The sequence below is a fragment of the Prionailurus viverrinus genome, chromosome X, assembly GCF_022837055.1.
Source record: "Prionailurus viverrinus isolate Anna chromosome X, UM_Priviv_1.0, whole genome shotgun sequence".
NCBI lineage: Eukaryota > Metazoa > Chordata > Mammalia > Carnivora > Felidae > Prionailurus > Prionailurus viverrinus.
The window spans coordinates 52216939-52237187 of NC_062579.1; the positions used below are offsets into that span (position 1 = coordinate 52216939).

At 35.0% G+C, this 20249-nt stretch overlaps 1 protein-coding gene across 1 annotated transcript in view; it reads right to left on the minus strand.

The window, feature by feature from the left end:
* Positions 1–20249, minus strand: part of TEX11 (testis expressed 11) — a 250439-nt gene that overhangs the window by 33009 nt on the left and 197181 nt on the right. Inside the window, exon 25 of the mRNA XM_047843907.1 lies at positions 15953–16025. Within this exon, the coding sequence (XP_047699863.1) occupies positions 15953–16025 (73 nt within the window). The remainder of the gene's footprint in view (positions 1–15952; positions 16026–20249) is intronic.

Below are 20249 nucleotides of genomic sequence, written 5' to 3' on the forward strand. Positions count from 1 at the left end.
GAGTCCCTAAAAATGGTATTTTAAAAGCTAATTTTCCACTTATTTCTTGCTAGTACACAAAAATACAATTAATTTTTGTGTATTGACCTGTACCCAGCAACCACACCAAATTCATTTATTTTTAAGTTTTTATTTAAAATAAAACAGAAGGCCACTTGGATGTCTGACTTCAGCTCAGGTCATGATTTCATGGTTCGTGAGTCCGAGCCCCACATCAGGCTGTCGGCTGTCAGCGCAGAGCCTGCTTCAGGTCCTCTGCCCCCCTTCAACCCTCCCCAGCTTGTGCTCCCTCACTCTCTCTCAAAATAAATAAACATTAAAAAAACTACCACTTAAAATAAAACAGAGGGATAGAAAACCATTTTGTGTATTTTTTTTAAAGGCTGAATTATTGGAACAAACCCTACTTGTTTATGTTATCCTTTTTATATATTTCTGGAATCAGTTTCCCGGATTTTTAGGATTTTTCCATCTATTATTGAATATTTTGACCTATACCTTTTTTTGGCTTGAAATTTGTCAGATTTTGTCATCAGAATCATGCTGGCCTCATAAAATCATTGTGTTACCCTCTTTCTCTATTTCCTATATGAGATACTTTTACAGGGTTGATATTATTTCTTCCTTATATATTTAGAAGAATTTATATCATTGAAGCCATTTTCCTTGTGGGAAGGTATTTAAGATTAAATTTCTTTACAGGCATAGCACTATTGAAATATTCTAAATAGGACTATTCAGATTCTCTTTGCGCCAATTGTCATAGGTATACTTTTCAAATAATTTAATTTTGTCAAGATTATCAAATTTATTGGCATAAAGTTATTCACAGTGTCTGTTATTGCCTTTTTAGATTAGATTTAGATCTTTAGAAAGATTTGTAGTGATGTCTACATTTGAATTATTGATATTAGTAATTTGTGCCCTTTCTTTCTATTTATTGCTCCATCTAGCTTGGATTCAATTTGTAGTAATGTTTCCAAAAAATCGACTTTTGGTTTTGTTGATTTTCTTTTGTATATCTGCTTTCTATTTCATTGTTTTCTTCTCTTTTTTTTTTGTTATGTTCTTCTTTATATTTTCCTTGGGTTTAATTTGTTCTTATTTCCCTAGATTCAAGTGGGAGGCTAAGATTATTGATTTTCAACTCTTCATCTTTTCTAATATATGCATTTAAAGCTATTGATGTTCCCTTATTTTAGTTATATCTCACAAGGTTTCATGTCATATTTTTTCATTTTTGAAAGTTTAATACATTCCATAATTTTCATTTTGATTTCTTCTTTGATGAGTTATGTAGAAGTGTTTCTTTTAGATTTCCAACAGTGGGGGTTCTCTAATCATCTTTCTATTGTTGATTTCTAGTTTACTTGGTTCAGAGAACATACTTTGTATGATTTCAATCCTTAGATATTTGTTGAGACTTGCCTTTTGACTCAGCATATGATCTATTTTGGTAAATGTTACAAGTGCACCTGAAAAGAATGTGTATTCTATAATTAATAAGTATAATGTTCTATATACATATCAGGACTGAAGTGAAGTTTAATGTTTGGGAAACCTAGAAATCAATAATGAAGGTTTATGGGTGAGCTATTACATACACTTTACTCTGACCAGGAGTCATCGTGCCATGATAATTGTATGGAAAAATTTCCAGATTCACATCTGTATTTTTATAAAAGAAAACCACAACGTACACAAAGAAATATGTCAGGTACAAGGATACTTGAATGACATTCCTAATTAGGTCAGGCATTTGGGGGAAGGAATAGTAAAAATCATGATAAATATCTGAGAACCACAAAAAAATCTGTCTCCTGAACTGTGACCCTTGCTACATTTCTTTAGTAACTCCATAGCCCTGTAATGTAATCAAAATCCCTACTCACTGCCATAGGGCTTTGCTTTGTATTATTAGGGTAAGTTTATGCTGCCTGTGAGGCATGATTCAAATGGAATGCTGCCAAAATTGAAGATTTTCAGGAGCAACTTCTATCAGAGTTACTTGGGTATCTCCAGATAATTGTTTAATTTCCTTTGTAGAGAAAATCTTAAGTTCAGGTTCTTCTATTTCTGGGCCTAAGACCTGACCCAAAATGTACACTAGAAAATCCATTCAAGTGTTTTCATTTTGTTTAATGTGCCTGAGGATCAGCTCCAATTGCTTTTCCTCTTGGCTAATCTCAAAACTATCATCTCTGAGAATTTCTTATCCAATGAGAACTAATCTCTGAGCCAAAAGCAACTCATGACAAACTGATAGTTATTAAGCCAATGGAGGAACCAAGCAAAGAATGCCTGATGAAGGAATAAGCATTTAATCCTAGTTTTGGTGTGTGCAAGTGAAACAGGTAATTCCAACATGGGCCTTGATAAATGATAGCTTCTATCTATTGCATTTGGATAAATTAGAATGACCCTTCAAGTTCTGGGCTGAGGAGACTATAATATATAAATATAAATGTATGAAAATATAAATAAATAGATACATAGATAATTCTGTCAGCTGAACTGCCTTTCTGCTGGTAGAGGATTCATGCTGGGTTTTATTCTGTTTACTATAACCACTAAGATTTTGAATGATGACATTTTAGATGAATACTTTATACTAAGGTCAAAATTATAGCACTGGAGATAAGTTAAATTCTTCCTTGCAAGGACCCAAAAAACAACTAAAGGCTTTTCTCTATCTTCATTATTTTGAGATAAAAAATTACTCATGGTACAAAATAGCTTAAAGAATTCTAATCACTAAGATTACTTCTAGACTTAACACTGGATGACACTTTATGTACAGTATGATTCCAAGGATATTCCTAGCAACATCTAAAAGTTATGTTCTTCAATGGAGACTCTGAAAAGGAACCAGAAAGACCTATTAAGCAGCAGTGAGCTCCCTTATGTTAGAAAGGTTTGGAGTATCTTATAATCATAAGCAGTCATCTTTGGCATAATTCCTACTTCCCCTTAAATTTCCTTTCTTTTCCTGGACACCTGATGTGCCTTTCTCTGCCCTATACCTATATCCCAAGTTGAATCTTTATTGAGGTATTGTTTCTAAATGTTCCTCTCCCAAAGTACAAGCTGATAATGACTTAAATTGTGAGCTTTCTCAGTGATTTTTGCATAGAGGGCTCTCAAAGACCAAAATACTCTAATACTCAAATGAGTGACTCTTTAATGATAGAATTTATTTTTTTAAGTTTATTTATATTTGAGAGACAGAAAGAGAGTGAGCGAGAGAGCGAGCTCACTTGAGTGGAGGAGGAGCAGAGAGACAGAAACAGAATCTGAAGCAAGCTCCAGGCTCTGAGCTGCAAGCTGTCAGCACAGAGCCCACGAACTGTGAGATCATGACCTGAGCTGAAGTCAGATGCTTAACCAACTGAGCTACCCAGGCATCCCTAATGATAGAATTTCTGGTGCTATAGCAACATTTTATTTAGTAAATATTTATTAATCCCTAGTATGTGCCAGATAGTTTTAGAAGGTAGAGATAAAGAATGAACATGACAGACAACTTTTCAACTTGTATGGAACTTAAATTCTAGTTGGGGAGAGAAATAATATATAATATATCAAGTAGCGATGTGATGTGTGTTGTAAAAAATATATAGGCTATGGAAATAGTGATTAAAGTTGCTACTTTAGAAAAAGTGTGGCCAGGAAAGATCTCTCTGAGGTGGGGGAATGACATTTGAGCAGAGGGTGTGGGGGAGCAAGCCATATGAATATCCAGGAAAAGAGTATTCTAGGAAAAAGGAATGGCAAACACAAAGGCTCAGAGACAGGAGGTACTATGTATTATTGATATAGTAGGACTAGAGTACAGTGAGCTGAGAGGCAGAGTGATGGGAGATGAGGTCAGAGAGGTAACCAAGGGCCAGATAATCCATGGCCTTGTAGATCATGGCAATGACTGAATTTTAAGTCCAAGCAAATGGGAAGTACAAGAGGACTGACATGATCTGACTTATAATACTCTGACTGCTGTGTGGCTACTGGATTTACAAAGGGGCAAAAGTGGGAGCAGAGGGGATAGTTGGGAAGCTATTACAGTGATCCAGATGAGAGACAAGGTAGCTTGGACTAAGGAAATATTGCTGGCCTGATTTATTGTTTGGAAAGGACACATCATAAATCACACTACTTTCAGCTTCACCTCCCACTATATAAATCCTGAACAAGAGCTCCAAAACTAACAATGCTCTCTTACATATTTGGCTTTTGTTTATTCAGTTCCCACAGCTTTTAACACCTTCTACTTCTTTTTATAACCATTAAATCTTAATCATTCTTCAAGAATAAATTCAAATACTACCTTTTGGAATGGACCATTTCTTGCTCTGTGGTCCCACACACTTTATATTTCTATTAGTGAAGTTACTTCATTTTGCTTTGTATATGTGCAATGAATTAGGTTTCTTACCTCCTTCCCTTCACTGTAAATTTCTTAAAGACAGAGACAATAAAACATTTCCTTATGTTTCCACAATACTTAGTAGCATTTTGAATTTAATAAGGACTTTTTAAATAAATGTGATAAGCAGCTTTCCTTAGGTTACTAATATAATGACATGTCAGGATTAATCCTTTTGTAAAAGCTAATTCACATAGTACTAGATTTCAATCACTGTTTATATAGTTCTTAATTAACTTTGATTTGGAATAGATTTTTAGAAGGTTAGTGTTTTCCAATTTTGCCCCAGAAGCTTATGATTCATCAGCTTTACACTTTCACGTAATTTGTCTATTTACAGTTGGTAGCTTAATGATTTATTTACATTACTCACAAGCTGGATTCATACTTTTAGGCATTATTTCATTAGAAATTACCAGTCTTAATCAGTCTTAAGAAATAAAAACTTTTAACAAGTCAGATTCATTTTTTCTAAATGTATTTTTCCCATCTCATTCTTTTTTAAATAAATGCCTTATGTTTAAATTTGAAAATTACATGAATCAACAGAATTATCTAAAAGAACTTGCTGATAATTTCTGCCCCTACTCTCCAGCTTAATCTTAAAGTATCTAATCAACAGGTTGAGCATAAATACCAATACCACACATGTAAGTCTCAAAGGTAACAAGATATATTTTTTTATAAAGGGGGATCCTATACCATTTTCTTAAAGTTTTAATTTAAATTCCAGTTAGTTAACACACTGTGTAATTTTAGTTCCAGGTGTACGATATAGAGATTCAACACTTCAATACAATAGCCAGTGCTCATAACAAGTGCACTCTTTAATCCCCATCACCTATTTAACCTGTCCCCCCCACCCACTTCCCCTCTGGTAACCATCAGTTTGTTCTCAATAGTTAAGAGTCTGTTTCTTAGTTTGCATCTCTATTTACCTTTGTTCATTTGTCTTTTTCCTAAATTCCACATATGAGCGAAATCATATGGTATTTGTCATTCTCTGACATATGTATGTATATATACATACACACACAAACACACTCACACACACACCCCACATCTTCTTTGTCCATTCACTAGTTGATGGACACTTAGGCTGCACCAGTTTGCATTCCTACCAACAGTGCAGGAGGGTTCCCCTTTCTCCACATCCTTGCCAACACATGTTGTTTCCTGTGTTGTTGATTTTAGCCATTCTGACAGGTGGGAGGTGATATCTCAATGCAGTTTTGATTTGCATTTCCCTGATGATGAGTGATACTGAATATCTTTTTATGTGTCTGTTGGCCATCTGTATGTCTTCTTTGGAAAAATGTCTCTTCATGTCTTCTGCCCAATTTTTTTGGAAAGAAAGTGCATACAAGTGGGGGAGAGGGGCAGAAGGAGAGAAAGAATCTTCTTTTCTGAGGGGGGTGGGGAGAGGGGGTGAGAGAGAGAGAATCCCAAGCAGGCTCCATGCCCAGTGCAGAGCGTGACATGGGGCTCAATGAAATGACCATGAGATTATGACCTGAGCTGAAGTCAGGAGATGGATGCTTAACTGACTGAGCTGCCCAAGTGCCCCTTCTGCCCATTTTTTAACTGGATTACTTGTTTTTTGGGTTTTGAGTTTTATAAGTTCTTTATATATTTTGGATACTAACCCTTTATCAGATATGTCACTTGCAAATATCTTCCCCCATTCCATAGGTTGCCTTTTAGTTTTGTTGGTTGTTTCCTTCATTGTACAGAACCTTTTTATTTTGATGAAGTCCCACAGTTTATATTTGCTTTTGTTTCCCTTGCTTCAGGAGACATATCTAGAAAGAAGTTGTTATGGTCCATGTCAAAGACGTTACTGCCTATGTTCTCCTCTAGAATTTTTATGGTTTCAGGTCTCACATTTAGGCTTTTAATCCATTTTGAATTTATTTTTGTGTTTGGTGTAAGAAACTGGTCCAGTTTCACTCTTTAGCATGTTGCGGTCCAGTTTTCCCAACATCATTTGTTAAAGAGACAGTCTTTTTCCCATTGGATAGTCTTTCCTGCTTTGTTGAATATTAACTGACCATATAGTTGTGGGTTCATTTCTTGGTTTTCTATTCTGTTCTATTAATCTATGTGCCTGTTTTTGTGCCAGTACCATACTGTCTTGACCACTATAGCTTTGTAATATAACTTAAAATTCAGAATTATGAGACCTCCAGCTTTGCTTTGCTTTTCAAGGTTGCTTTGGCTATTCAGGATCTCTTGTGGTTCCATACAAATTTTAGGATTGTTTGTTCTGGCTCTGTGAAAAATGCTGGTGCTATTTTGATAGGGATTACATTAAATGTATAGATTGTTCTGGGTAATATAAACATTTTAACAATATTAGTTCTTTCAATCCATAAGCATGAAATGTCTTTCCATTTCTTTGTGTCATCTTCAATTTCCTCCATCAGTGTTTTATAATTTTCAGATTGTAAACAGGATTGATTTTATGATTACTCTTTCTGCTGCTTCATTATTGATGTATAGAAATGCAACAGATTTCTCTATGTTCATTTTGTGTCCTGACTTTCCTGAATTTGTGTATTCATTCTAGCAGTTTTTTGGTGGCTTTTGGGCTTTCTATAAAGAGCATCTTGTCATCTGTATTTTTGTTTTATTTATTAAGGTACTACATATTCACTGAAAAATTCAAATGATACAAAAATAAAATAAAAAATAAAATTAAATCTCCCAATCTCACTAAAGCCTATGCTAAGAGATAGCAGTATCAAATGTTGAGTTTCGTGTGTATTCTTCCAAGACTTTATATATGATATATGCATTCATATGTACCTGTGTATAATATATACATATTCTTCTGTTCATTCATGCATGAACCAAATATCATGGATGCGCCAGGTATTGCATATATAAAGATAAGCAAAAGCAGACACAGTATATTTCCTCATGGGGCCTATAGTCTAGCATATATGCACATAAATATGCACAACCATATATGTTTTAAAGATAAAAACTGAATATCAGAAAAGGCCAGGAAAAGTATAACATTCCAAAGTGAAGGGCACACCCCAAGGTGCACTTCCCTTATCTATAATAACGAAAACAGAGTTTTTAGGCTGGTGTAAGGAACATATCTGGAAGACAGAAGATAAAGCGCTGAAGAGTATGTAGCTAGTTAGTGAGGCAGTAGAGAAGAATCTCTGTTATGAGAAGCCCTATAGCCACCTCTATCAAATGTAGAGACTACAAGAAATCACTTATACAACAACAACCGTATGTCATAACCATTAATTTCTACAAGACTGAATCATGGCCCTGGCCTCCTTTCCACATGAATCTTCTGCAAATACACTAGTTGTAAAAAAAAAATAAAAAACAAAAGTAACTCAATTAAAGATAACTTATCACAACTCAATAGCAAAAATAACCCAATTCAAAAATGAGGTAAAGACATGAATAGATATTTCTCCAATGAAGACATACTAATGGCCAACAGGTATATGAAAAGATATTCAACGTCACTAACCATCACATAAATGCAAATCAAAACCACAACGAGGGGCACCTGGCTAGCTCAGTCAGTAGAGCATGTGACTTTTGATTTCAGAGTTGTGAGTTCAAGCCCAACATTGGGTGTAGAGATTACTTATAAATAAAATCTATAAAGAAAAACCACAATGAGATATCACTCGCCCTTTCAGAATGGCTACTATATATATGAAGACATACATATATATATAAAGATAACAAGTTTTGGTAAGGATGTGGAGAAATTGGAACTCTTATACATTGTTGGTTGGAATGCACAATGGTACAGCCACTATAGGAAACAGTAGAGAGGTTCCTCAAAAAATTAAAAATAGAGCCACTTTGTAATCCAGCAATCCTATTTCTAGTATTTATCCAAAATAACTGAAATCAGGATCTTGAAGAGATATTAGCACTGCAAGGTTCACTGCAGTATTATTCATAATAGCCGAGATGTGAAAACAATGTAAATATCCATTGAAGGAAGAATGGATAAAGAAAATGTGTTATTTACATGTAACAGAATACCATTCAGCCTTAAAAAGGAAGAAAATTATTCAATATGTGACAACATGGATTAACCTTGAGGACATTACACTAAGTAAAATAAGCCAGTCAGTAAAGGACAAATGCTACATGATTCCACTTATATGTGATAACTAAAAGAGTCAAATGTATAGAATCAAAGAGTGGAATGGTAGTTGCTAAGAGCTGGGGGCAAGGGAAACGAAGAAATGCTAGTCAACAGGCATAAAGTTACATTTGAACAAGATGATTACATTCTAGAGATCTGCTATACAACACAACACCTATAGTAAACACTACTATATTGTACATTCCACACTCTGTTAAGAGGATAGATGTCATGTTAAGTGTTCTTACCACAACAAAATAAAACTTTAAAAAAGATAAAAGAAATAACAGTAGAAGATATTACTTGAAAACGAGATAAGGAAAAATGGTAGGAAGAAAATTCTCACCAGAGAAATATTGTTATAAAGCAGAATAAAATAGTGACCAAATATGTCAGCCTGAATTTCAAAATATTAATTACGTAATCATGTCTATAAAATAAGAATATAAAGCAGGGATTCAAGAGCTCAGGAATGGCTTGTAGACAAAGAAAGTGAAATATGAGCTATTTCAGACATATAAAAGGAAATGAGAAGACAAAAAAAAACCATCACAGAAATAACAGTAAACTTGAAACAACAAAAGAGAGAAGAGATACTGCTGAATTAACAGTAAGAATATAGAAAACAAGAGAAAAACAAGCAAAGTGAAATTAAAATTGAAATTGGTTCTAAAATCTTTAGGCTTCTTCATCAATTAGTGACCTAAATAAAATCTTTAACACATGTTCATTTTCATGGACTGCTTAAACTCATCTTCTCTTGGCTCCCAGGTTGAATTCAAGCGCCAACAAAACTTTGATGAATACTTTTTTCTTTCCTATTGAGTTTATGTTTCATTTTGTTTCTGGTTTGCATAGAGCCAGTAAGCTATTCCCTCCGCCCCCAGTAGCAGCAATGAATGGGAATGTGGTCAGACCATTTGGTGACTTCTGTAAATGGATTCAATGGATTATGTCCCTGGGTAAGAAACAACAGGCAATTTAATTTGTTAGTCTTTTTTGTTGCTCTTTTTGCCCATTTTGAGCTCAAATTATACAATTATTTCAAGTCTTCTGGAAGGGAAAACAGCACTATGGTATCTGGACTGGTGAGTTTCTGTGTTTACTGTTGACCTGTAGCTACTGAAGTTGTAGTTCTGAATCCATAAGCTCCCTATGTCTGTGTCTCTGTGTCAATAATTGAGAAAGGCCTTGACCTCACATCATGTGAGTGTGAAATGTTTTCTCATGTCTGGCTGGTCCCCACAAAATATTATAAAGTCTTGTACGTTAAAGGAGCTCTGTTCTGGTTTATAGACATGAGTAAGCACTTATATACAAATATTCTTAAAATTCCCACAAAAAGGAAATTGAACTTCTAATACTTTAAACATGCTAATCCAGAAGTATTCTTATAAAAAAATTCTGCCAACTCAGAAACATTTTAAGGTTAGGGTAAATCTTTGGCAAATGAGCTTAGTTAAATAATTTTGGTTTAAAATAAAGAGTGGCCTTTTTTGAGATTTATCTGTATAAAGTATAAAACAAGCATATATTTAATTTTACTCGGGTCTGTTTTTTCCTAATGTATACAGGTTTACTGATTAAATGTTATACAGTTCTCATATATAACATTTAAGATTATAAAAAATGTAAAGTGTATTTGACTAAAATGGAATCACTGTTGTGACAAACTTGATTTCAGCAGTATCTATATGGTGTAGTATGTTAGATTTAAGATAATTTCCAAGAAATTTAGTCAACTTAAAATGTTAGACTACTATTGAGTTAATAAATAATTACTGGATAAAAAGACAAATTTTAAGAAAATCGAATACTTAAATATTAATTACAAAGCACAGATTTAAGTTTTATACTATCACTTCTTATTTTATGCAGAGTTGATATCTCTGAGTGATGTTAATGAACGTGTTCATTTTTCCTTTAAAAAAATAAATAAAAGGGATGGGGGTGGCCACAGAAAGCTATGCTATGTGTGCTCATGAACTTTGCTATGGGTAAGAGATGGTTCTCAACTGCACCTCTCTAAATATTCTTTTTGAAATAAAAATTATTTTGGTTAAAAGTTACAATTAAAACAAGTGGCTGACATTATATTATAAGCAATAGTTAACAAATGGATATGTGTTTTTGTTTTTAAAGGAAAATGTAGTTTATTCCTAAAGCAGTAATTCTCAAACTTCTGTTCTCGGGACCCCTTTGCACTCTGGAAAAATTATAAGGAGCTTCCAAAGAGATTTTTCATACGTAGATTATATCTACCAATAACTTCCATGTTAGAAATTAGAACAGAAAACTTACATATACTGATTGAACTTATTTGAGACAAAATCACTGAATGCTAATGTCAATTTTCAAAATAAAATTGTATTTCAAAAATCAGTGAGGGGCGCCTGGGTGGCTCTGTCGGTTAAGCATCCGACTTCAGCTCAGGTCATGATCTCACGGTCCATGAGTTCGAGCCCTGCGTCGGGGTCTGTGCTGACAGCTCAGAGCCTGGAGCCTGTTTCAGGTTCTGTGTCTCCCTCTCTCTCTGACCCTCCCTGCTTCATGCTCTGTCTCTCTGTCTCAAAAATAAATAAATGTTAAAAAAAAAATCAGTGAGAAGACTTGTAAATTTCTGAAAAGCTCCTTAATCTGACTTAATAGAAATAGCTAGATTCTTATATATGCTTCTGTATTCCTTCTATTACAGTATCACATATCACATAGACTCTGGGAAACTACATGTCTTAGTACTGTGAAAATAGTTTTGACCTGGCAGACCACAGAATAGATTGTCAGTTTGTTTCAGAATATAAAAGAGCATATAATGAAGGAATGATTTGGAAAGTAAATTTTATTTGCACTGGTTTAAACCTGAGTCTGAAATAAAGCTCTGTAACATATTTAAATGTAGCAAAATTATATTGATTTTGATGGGCCTGCTTCCTTTAGTTCACTGATTAATGCCTTCATTTATAATAAGAAAGGTTATTCTTTATTTTCTATGTAATCTGCCTAGATAGCAGATTCTGTGTTTTACTTGCATAATTTTCTGATCTTTATGTTGTCTTTATGCTTGATCATTTAATGGCAGGCAAAGAACAAAAGTTTCCTCATTTATCAAAGAGCTAAATTTCTTTATAACTGTGTTATCTCCTATGCTTCTTTTTAAAATGTTTTGATGTCAGGGCACCAGGGTGGCTTAGTTGGTTAAGCATCTGACTCAGGTCAAGATCTCATGGTTCATGAGTTTGGGCCCCATGTTGGGGTCTGTGGTGACAGCTCAGAGTCTTGAGCCTGCTTCTGATTCTGTGTCTTCCTCTCTCTCTGCTCCTCCCCTACTCGCGGTCTCTCTCAAAAAAACATTAAAAAAATTAAAAATAAATAAGTTAAATGTTTTGATGTCAGTTTGTTTAGATAGGTAACCAAGTGTTGTTTCTGAGGCATCCATGATCCTATCTTAATCAAGTACCCAAATCCCCTCTAACAACTCTTGATTTTGCCTTCCAAAAAGCCACTTTACCAGATATAAAAGATATAAAGGTTTCAGGATAACTTTTAAACCTAAAACTATCTTTCAGATTTCCAAAAGGAACCCTGAAAAAATGCAAAAATTCATTCTTTCTCCTCATAAAGAGAGAAATGTGAGAAGTAATTAGGTTCATTTGATGGGTTAGTATTCCTTAAGAGTTGTAAGAGTTGCAAAATCAGAAAAGATACTTAGCCTTCCTTATATTAAAGTTTTATAAGTAAAACTCTACTAACATAAACATTTTTGGAAATTGTACACCTTCTGAGCAGTTCCTAGAGATTACTATCTTGAGTAAAATCTCAAGAGAAAACTAATCATAAGTCTTATAAGTTTTTTTTCAATGGACAGAATATCAGGATAGAGGATCAACAAGGAAATACAGGATGGGAACAGCAGTATAAACCAATTAGGCCTAATAGGCATATAGAAAATACTCCACCTAACAATATCACAATACATATTCTTCTCAAGTGCTCATGAAATATTCTCCAGTATAGACCATATATCTGGCTACAAAACAAGTTTCAATAAATTTAATAAGGCTAAAATCATACAAAGCATATTCTCTGATCACAATAGAATACAGAAATCTGTAACAGAGAGAAAAGTGGAAAATTCACAAATATATGGAAATTAAATAACATAATCTTAAATAATCAGCGGGTCAGAGAAAAAAATCAGAGGCACCTGGGTGGCTCAGTTGGTTAAATGTCTTGACTCTTGGTTTTGGCTCAGGTCATGATCTCAGGCTCATGAGTTCAAGCCCTGCATCAGGCTCTGCCTGCTTGGGATTGTTTCTCTCCATCTCTCTCTGCCTCTCCCCCACTTTCTCTCTCTCTCAAAACAAATAAATAAACTTAAAAAACTCTCATGATGTAGTTATGTACTGTACCCCAACAGAGAATTTTACTTTCCTTCCATTCTGATATTATTGGTTACTTTACTAAATTAACCACAAACATTAAATCTCTGTAATGTACAAACAGTTTTTGTTTTACTCTGATGTTTTCCTGAAGAAAACTCTACCATAAGTGACAGGCAAGAGTTTGTATATTTAACCAAGTACTATAGTCTCAGAGCCTCACAGGAAAGGACTATACCAGGTACTTCAAACTGTCGACACGTCAGAATAGACTCGAGGTTACAAGTTTCTGAGTTGACACTGCATAGACAACTCTGGGACCATACCAGTGCACTTAATGAGGATTTCCAGGTTTTGTTCTAGTTTAAAAGCATACAGTTTTATGAAAGCAGATGGCTGGCCCAAGATCCAGCAGAACATCAATTACGTAGGACTGAATAAATTGACGTGGGAAATTTTATTGTGGTTATGTATTTGGAATATTGTTGATGTTGTTTTAATATTCTATTTTCTGAATATAGGAGAAAATCTTTTCTTAGTAAATTATTTGTAACTCAAAACAATTTAGTAGACACTATATCTGTAAATTAAATTAAAATACTTTAAAATAATACGGTTCTCATTCATCTCTTCCCTATCTTACCCTTCCTTCTTTTACAAAGTCTCCCTACTTTTCATGGCAGTATAGTTATCTGCATTGGTTGTATAAGAATCTGTCCTTTTTTATAAACTTCTAAATAATAGTTTGTTAGTTTATGTTTTTGTATTTTTTATCATGGTTACAGAGACTTGACAGTAGATTATCATTAAGCTTGAATACTGTAGATTTTTATACAACAGAATTGAAAAACAAATACCATATGATTTCACTCATATGTGGAACTTAAGAAACAAAAGAAACAAGAAAAGGGAAAAAAGTAAGAGATAAAGCCAGAAACACACTCTTAATTATAGAGAACAATCTGATAGTTACGAGGGGGGGACGGTGGTGGGGGGGATGGGTTAAATAGGTGATGGGGATTACGAAGGGCACTTGTCCTAATGAGCACAGAGTGATGTATGGGACTGTTGAATTACCATATTGTACATCTGAAACTAGTGTAGCAGTATATGTTAATTAACTAGGATTAAAAAAATTTTTTAAATAAACATTATAAATGAACTCAAGATCTGCTATTCCATTTAATCTAACATACGACAGCATCAAAACCTAAAACTCAATTCTGTTGCCTTTTTAAAAATTTTTTATTTTACTTTAAATGCTATTTATTTATTTACTTACTTACTTACTGGGAGAAAGAGGGAGGCAAGCAGGAGAGGGGCAGAGGGAGGGGGAGAGAGAATCCCAAACAGCCTCCACACTCAGCATGGAGCCTGACGTGGAGCTCAAACCCATGAACTGTGAGATCATGACTTGAGCTGAAATCAAGAGTTGGACACTCAACTGACTGAACCACCCAGGTGCCTGGAGTATGTTTAGTTCTGTAAGAAAGTACCAAACTGTCTTCCAAGTGTCTATACCATTTTCCATTCCTGCTAGCAATGAATAGGAGTTTCCTGTTGCTCCACATACCTGTCAGCATTTGGTGTTGTTAGTGTTTTAGATTTTTGTGATTCTAATAGGTATGTAGTAGTATTTCATTGTTGTTTTAATTTTCAATTCTCTAATAACATACAGATAGACAGAGATACAGATATAGATATATAAATATATACGTATATATATAGTCCGGCTATGTTCCTAGAAAGAAGAAATTATTTTCTCAGTGGACAGTTGGCATTCTGACATACTTGTTAAATAAAAGTCATTGAAGCTATGAATTTTGCTCTGAGAACTGATTTAGTACTTTAGATTCTGTTATAAAGTATTTTCATGATCAGTATTTTCTAAGTATTTTGTAGTTTTTGTGTTTTAAAATGTCCCAAGTGGTCAAGGGTTTTGTTTCTAGATTCCATCAATTACTTGTTTTACTTCTATGTCTTGGAATTTATTCAAGCTTTCCTTGTGATCAATTTTGTAAATATTCAAAGGGCACATAAAGAGAAGATTAATTTTCTATTTTCAGGGTATAATGTATATTTCTAATAAATCTTCTATAAATGTTACTCAGGTATTCTCTATCATTGCTTTTGGTTGTTTTAATTCTTTTAAATGCCTGTCAGAGACTGAGAGAGGTGAATTAAATTTTATGTGTTTATGTTCTTCCTTATAATTCCTAGAGCTCAATACCAAAATTCATCAAGATATCACATATACACAAAAAGAAAATAACAGAACAATAATTTCTAAATATTAGGAAACCAAATTCATCAACATTTATAATAACATACCATGAGCAAATAGGGTTTATTCCAGAAATGCAATGATGACTTAATTTTGCAAATCTATTACTTTAATTCAATATATTAATACTTCAAAAGATAAAAACCATATAGTTATCTCTATAGAAGCTGAAAAGGTATGTAATTCAATTCAATATTGATTTTTTAAAATTCTAAGTGAAATAGGAACAGACGGACAAAATATATAAAAGTCTGTCTAAACCTAAAGGCCACTACCATCCTTAATGAAGAAACATTAGCAAGTTACTACATAACTTTAAAAGGTTTACTACTATTTTTATTATTTCATAACAAAATGTTAATAGTATCTGATATGATTATCATTTGGAAGGCTCTGTAGCCTACATTCACTCAGAATCAGAGCTTGATTAAATTAGACACAAAATCTAGTGACCTAAGGGCAATCATGTCATATTGAACAATAATGATCCTATATTTATACTCAATACTATACCTCCACAAAAAGCAAAGTAAAAAAATTATTAGTCCAAGCAGTGTGTCACAGAGTCAAACTACATACAGACAGTAGGGAAAAATTAGTCCTCAAAGAAACACTTGACTGGTTATTAAGCACTGAAGTGGCACAGATTTCTGGTAATAAAGACGGGGTTATTTAGACTTGAAATGCCTTTCATAACTGTGTTACCAAACTCCTAGTTCCCACTGTACCTGTTTCTTTCAGAATATTCCAGATGTGTTTGCATTCATTTATCTCCTCAAGTGCACGATTCAGTAGCTGGGTCTATTTGGCAACAATGCAACAAGAAAATTAGTCTCAACCAGACAAAACTTTAAGCAAGTTAAAATAATAGATCTTATTCATTAAAAACAGTTAAAATACAATGATAAAAAAGCAACAGGTGAAACCTGACATTTCATAGTTTATATAAAAATAACTCTATTTGTAGTTTTCTTAATGCCCCAGGAAATGAAGATTAAATAGAAAATCTTGAGCACTACCAATCTGTTTAATAATCTAGGAAAAAAGAGTATCACTTCCAGAATGGTAGTATGAGGAGTTCCATGGACCCTCTCCCTAGCAAAACAACCATAACTGGTGAATTATAAAACACAATTATGTAAACTCTCAGGAAACTATCCAAAAGGCAAAGAGAAAACAGACAAACCTCTATTTACAGAAATCTACTAATCTCAGTAAGAACAGTAAGCACCTGTGATAGTTGGAACCATGATTTGCTCACCAACCACCCCAAGCTCAGTATGAGTGCTACTTTAGGTGGGTATGGCCCTCTACTCTCAGCTTCCAGGTTAGGGATTTCCAGAAGGGCATCCTGCCAGCATCTCTCCTCCTCCTCCCCCAGGTCTGTATTGCAGAAGCTCTATTATAAAAAAGCACAAATGAGAGGCCTGGAGCTCTCTTCATCTACCCAGGTCCAATAACTAGGCATGGAAAACTATGATTATTTGGTCTCAATTTCCCTCACTTCAGCTTGCTTATAGGACAGGATTTCCATGCTGGAAGAAGCAAGCTCAGAATGACAGGTACTATGACTCCTGCCCAGCCCCTTACTCATACAGCTGCACTGTCACTCTGAGAGAAATGTGCCGCTGTTCCCACCTCCAGCTCTAAAACAGTGGTACAAAATTTCTTCTCAGGAGGAGGAGGGGCAGGTTATTAGAAGAACGAGCTTAAGGGGAGTCTGCGTGGCTCAACCAGTTAAGTGTACAACTCTTGATCTGGGCTCTGGTCATGATCTCATGGTCATGAGATTGAGCCCCACATCAGGTTCTATGCTGGGCATGGAGCCTGCTTAAGATTCTCTCTCCCCCTCTGCCTCTTGTTCACCTGTGTGTGTGTGTGTGTGTGTGTGTGTGTGTGTGGGTGTGGGTGTGTGTGTGTGTGAGTCTCAAAGAAAAAAAGAAAAAAGAAGAGTAAGCTCTATATCTCCCCCTAAGGGGACTGACTTTAATTGGAACAGAGGTTGGGGATGTTCAAGTCTAAGACCACTACAAAAAAAAAAAACCAAAAAACACAGAGGAGATTCTGGTATTGGGTGCTTAAAAAGAGGCTGATAGCTCAATGATATCAACATGCAAAACAGAAGATCAGCCACAGGTTTACAGAGGGAACCAGAGAAAGAGAAAGTTAAGAAGATCCCTACTACTTCAAAGGGACTTACATTAATTGGATCAGACTCTGGAACAATTTATGCCAAAAAGCATTTTTAAACACACACAAATGCACATGTGCTCACACACACACTTACAACCTACGCATAAAGCAACCACCCTAGTAATTAGTCAAGATTAACATCTGGGTGTAATACCAACAGAAGATAGTTTAGAAGTTAACAGAGAGGGGGTGCCTGGGTGGCTCAGTCAGTTAAGTGACCTCAGCTCTGGTCATGATCTTGCAGTTCGTGGGTTCGAGCCCTCTGTCAGACTCTGTGATGACAACTTGGAGCCTGTGTCCTGCTTTGGATTCTGTGTCTCCCTGTCTCTTTCTCTGCCCCTCCCCTGTTAACACTCTGTCTCACTCTTTCTCTCAAAAATAAATAAACATTAAAAAAATTTTTAAAGAAAAATGCAAATCAATACTGCAATGAGATAGCACTTCATACTCACTAGCATGGCCATAATCCAAAGGACAGAACAGCAAGTGGTGGCAAGGAAGTGGAGAAAGTGGAACCCTTGTCCAGTGCTGGTGGGAGTGAAAAATGGTGTAGCTGATTTGGAAAATAGTCTAGTAGTTCCTCAAAAGATTGAGCATAAAACCTAGCAATTCCACTCCTAGGTATATACTCAAGGGAAATGAAAAGCATATCCATACAAAATTTGTACATGAATGATCATCATAGCATTATTTGGAAAATAAGCTAAAAATTGGAAAAACTCAATATCCATCAAAGGATTAGTGGATAAACAAAATGTGGTATATTCATACAATGGAATATCATTCAGCCATCAATGGGAATGGAGTACCGATCCAAACTGAAACATGGAGAACCTATTAAACATTATTGAAAAATTATAAAAGGAGCCAGTCAGAAAAGACTAAGTCCTATGATGCAGTTTATATGAAATATCCAGAATTGGCAAATCTATAGAGACAGAAAATAGATTAGTGGTTGCCTAGGTTTTGTGCTTGGGATGGGGAATGACTACTAATAGGTAAGGGATTTCTTTTTAGATTGATGAAAATGTTTTAAAATTCTGTTGTGTTGACAGTTCCACAAACCTAAATATTCTAAAAATCATTAAATTGTATACTTCACAGTGTAAACTGTAAGGTATGTTAATTATACCTCAATAAATCTGTTAAAAAATAATCTAGGATAGGGGTCAGGATATTTTTCCATAAAATGTCAAACAGTAAATGTTTTAGGCTTTGCCAGCCACACAAACTTTCATTGACATTTTTAAAAAATTTTCATTTACAACCTTTTACCAATGTAAAAACCATTCTGAACACTCAGACTGTAGAAACAGAGGCCATGGGCCTGATTTGGCCAGTCAGCAGTAGTTTAACCACCCCATTCTAGGAAAGTGATATAGTGCCTTGATAAATTTAAATTGCTGTATATTTTTTTTGAAGTATAACTGACATACAATGTTTATTAGTTTCATTTGCAAAACATAGTGATTTTAAAATTCTACACAGTACTCAATGCTCACCATGATGAGTGTAGTCACCATACAACATTATTAAAATATTATGGAATATATTCCCTATGCTGTACTTTTCATTTCCATGAATTATTTATTTTATAACTGAAAGTTTATACCTCTTAATCTACTTTATCTATTTTGCCCATCACCATAATCACTTCCCCTCTGGCAATCACCAGTTTGTTCTCTGTATTTAAGACTCTGCTTGCTTGTTTTCTTTTTTATATTTTATTATTTTTAATATACATATTTTTTTAAATTTTTTTTTCAACGTTTATTTATTTTTGGGACAGAGAGAGACAGAGCATGAACGGGGGAGGGGCAGAGAGAGAGGGAGACAAAGAATCGGAAACAGGCTCCAGGCTCTGAGCCATCAGCCCAGAGCCTGACACGGGGCTCGAACTCACGGACCGCGAGATCGTGACCGGGCTGAAGTCAGACGCTTAACCGACTGCGCCACCCAGGTGCCCCTAATATACATATTTTTAATGTTTACTCTTTATTTTTGAGAGACATAGACAGAGCATGAGTCGGGGAGGGGCAGAGAGAGAGGGAGATAGAATCTGAAGAATGCTCCAGGCTCTGAGTTGTCAGCACAGAGCCTGACACGGGACTCGAACCCATGAACCATGAGATCATGACCTGAGCCAAAGTGGGATGCTTAACTGACTGAGCCACTCAGGCACCCCTAATTATTATTATTTTTTAAATACGTATTTATTTTGGGAAGAGCGCAAGCAGGGGAGGGGTACAGAGAGGGGGACAAAGGATCCGAAGTAGGCTCTGCGCTAACAGTCTGACAGCAGTGAGCCCAATGTGGGGCTCGAACTCAAAAACCACAAGATCATGAACTGAACCAAAGTCAGACACTCAACTGACTGAGCCACCTAGGTGCCCCATTATATTTTATTATTATTTTTAAAATGCTGAATGATTTGCTCAGTTTCTATTTTGACACCAGCTTTCCCCCAACAAATTCCTGCTCTGTTTCTTTTTATTTAATGTTTATTTATTTTGAGAGAAAGAGAGAGAGACAGCATGTGAGCACAAGAAGGGGAGAGGCAGAGAGAGAATCCCAAGCAGACAGTGCAGAGTCTGATGTGGGACTCAATCTCACAAACCGTGACATCATGACCTGAGCCGAAATCAAGAGACGCTTCAAGAGACACTCAACCAACTGAGCCAGCCAGGGCGCCCCTTTGTTTTCTTTTTTAGATTCCACATATTAATGAGATCATATGGTATATATTTCCTTTCTCTGTCTGACTTATTTCACTTAGCATAATATACTCTATACCCATCCATATTGTTGCAAATCATCAAATTTCATTCTTTT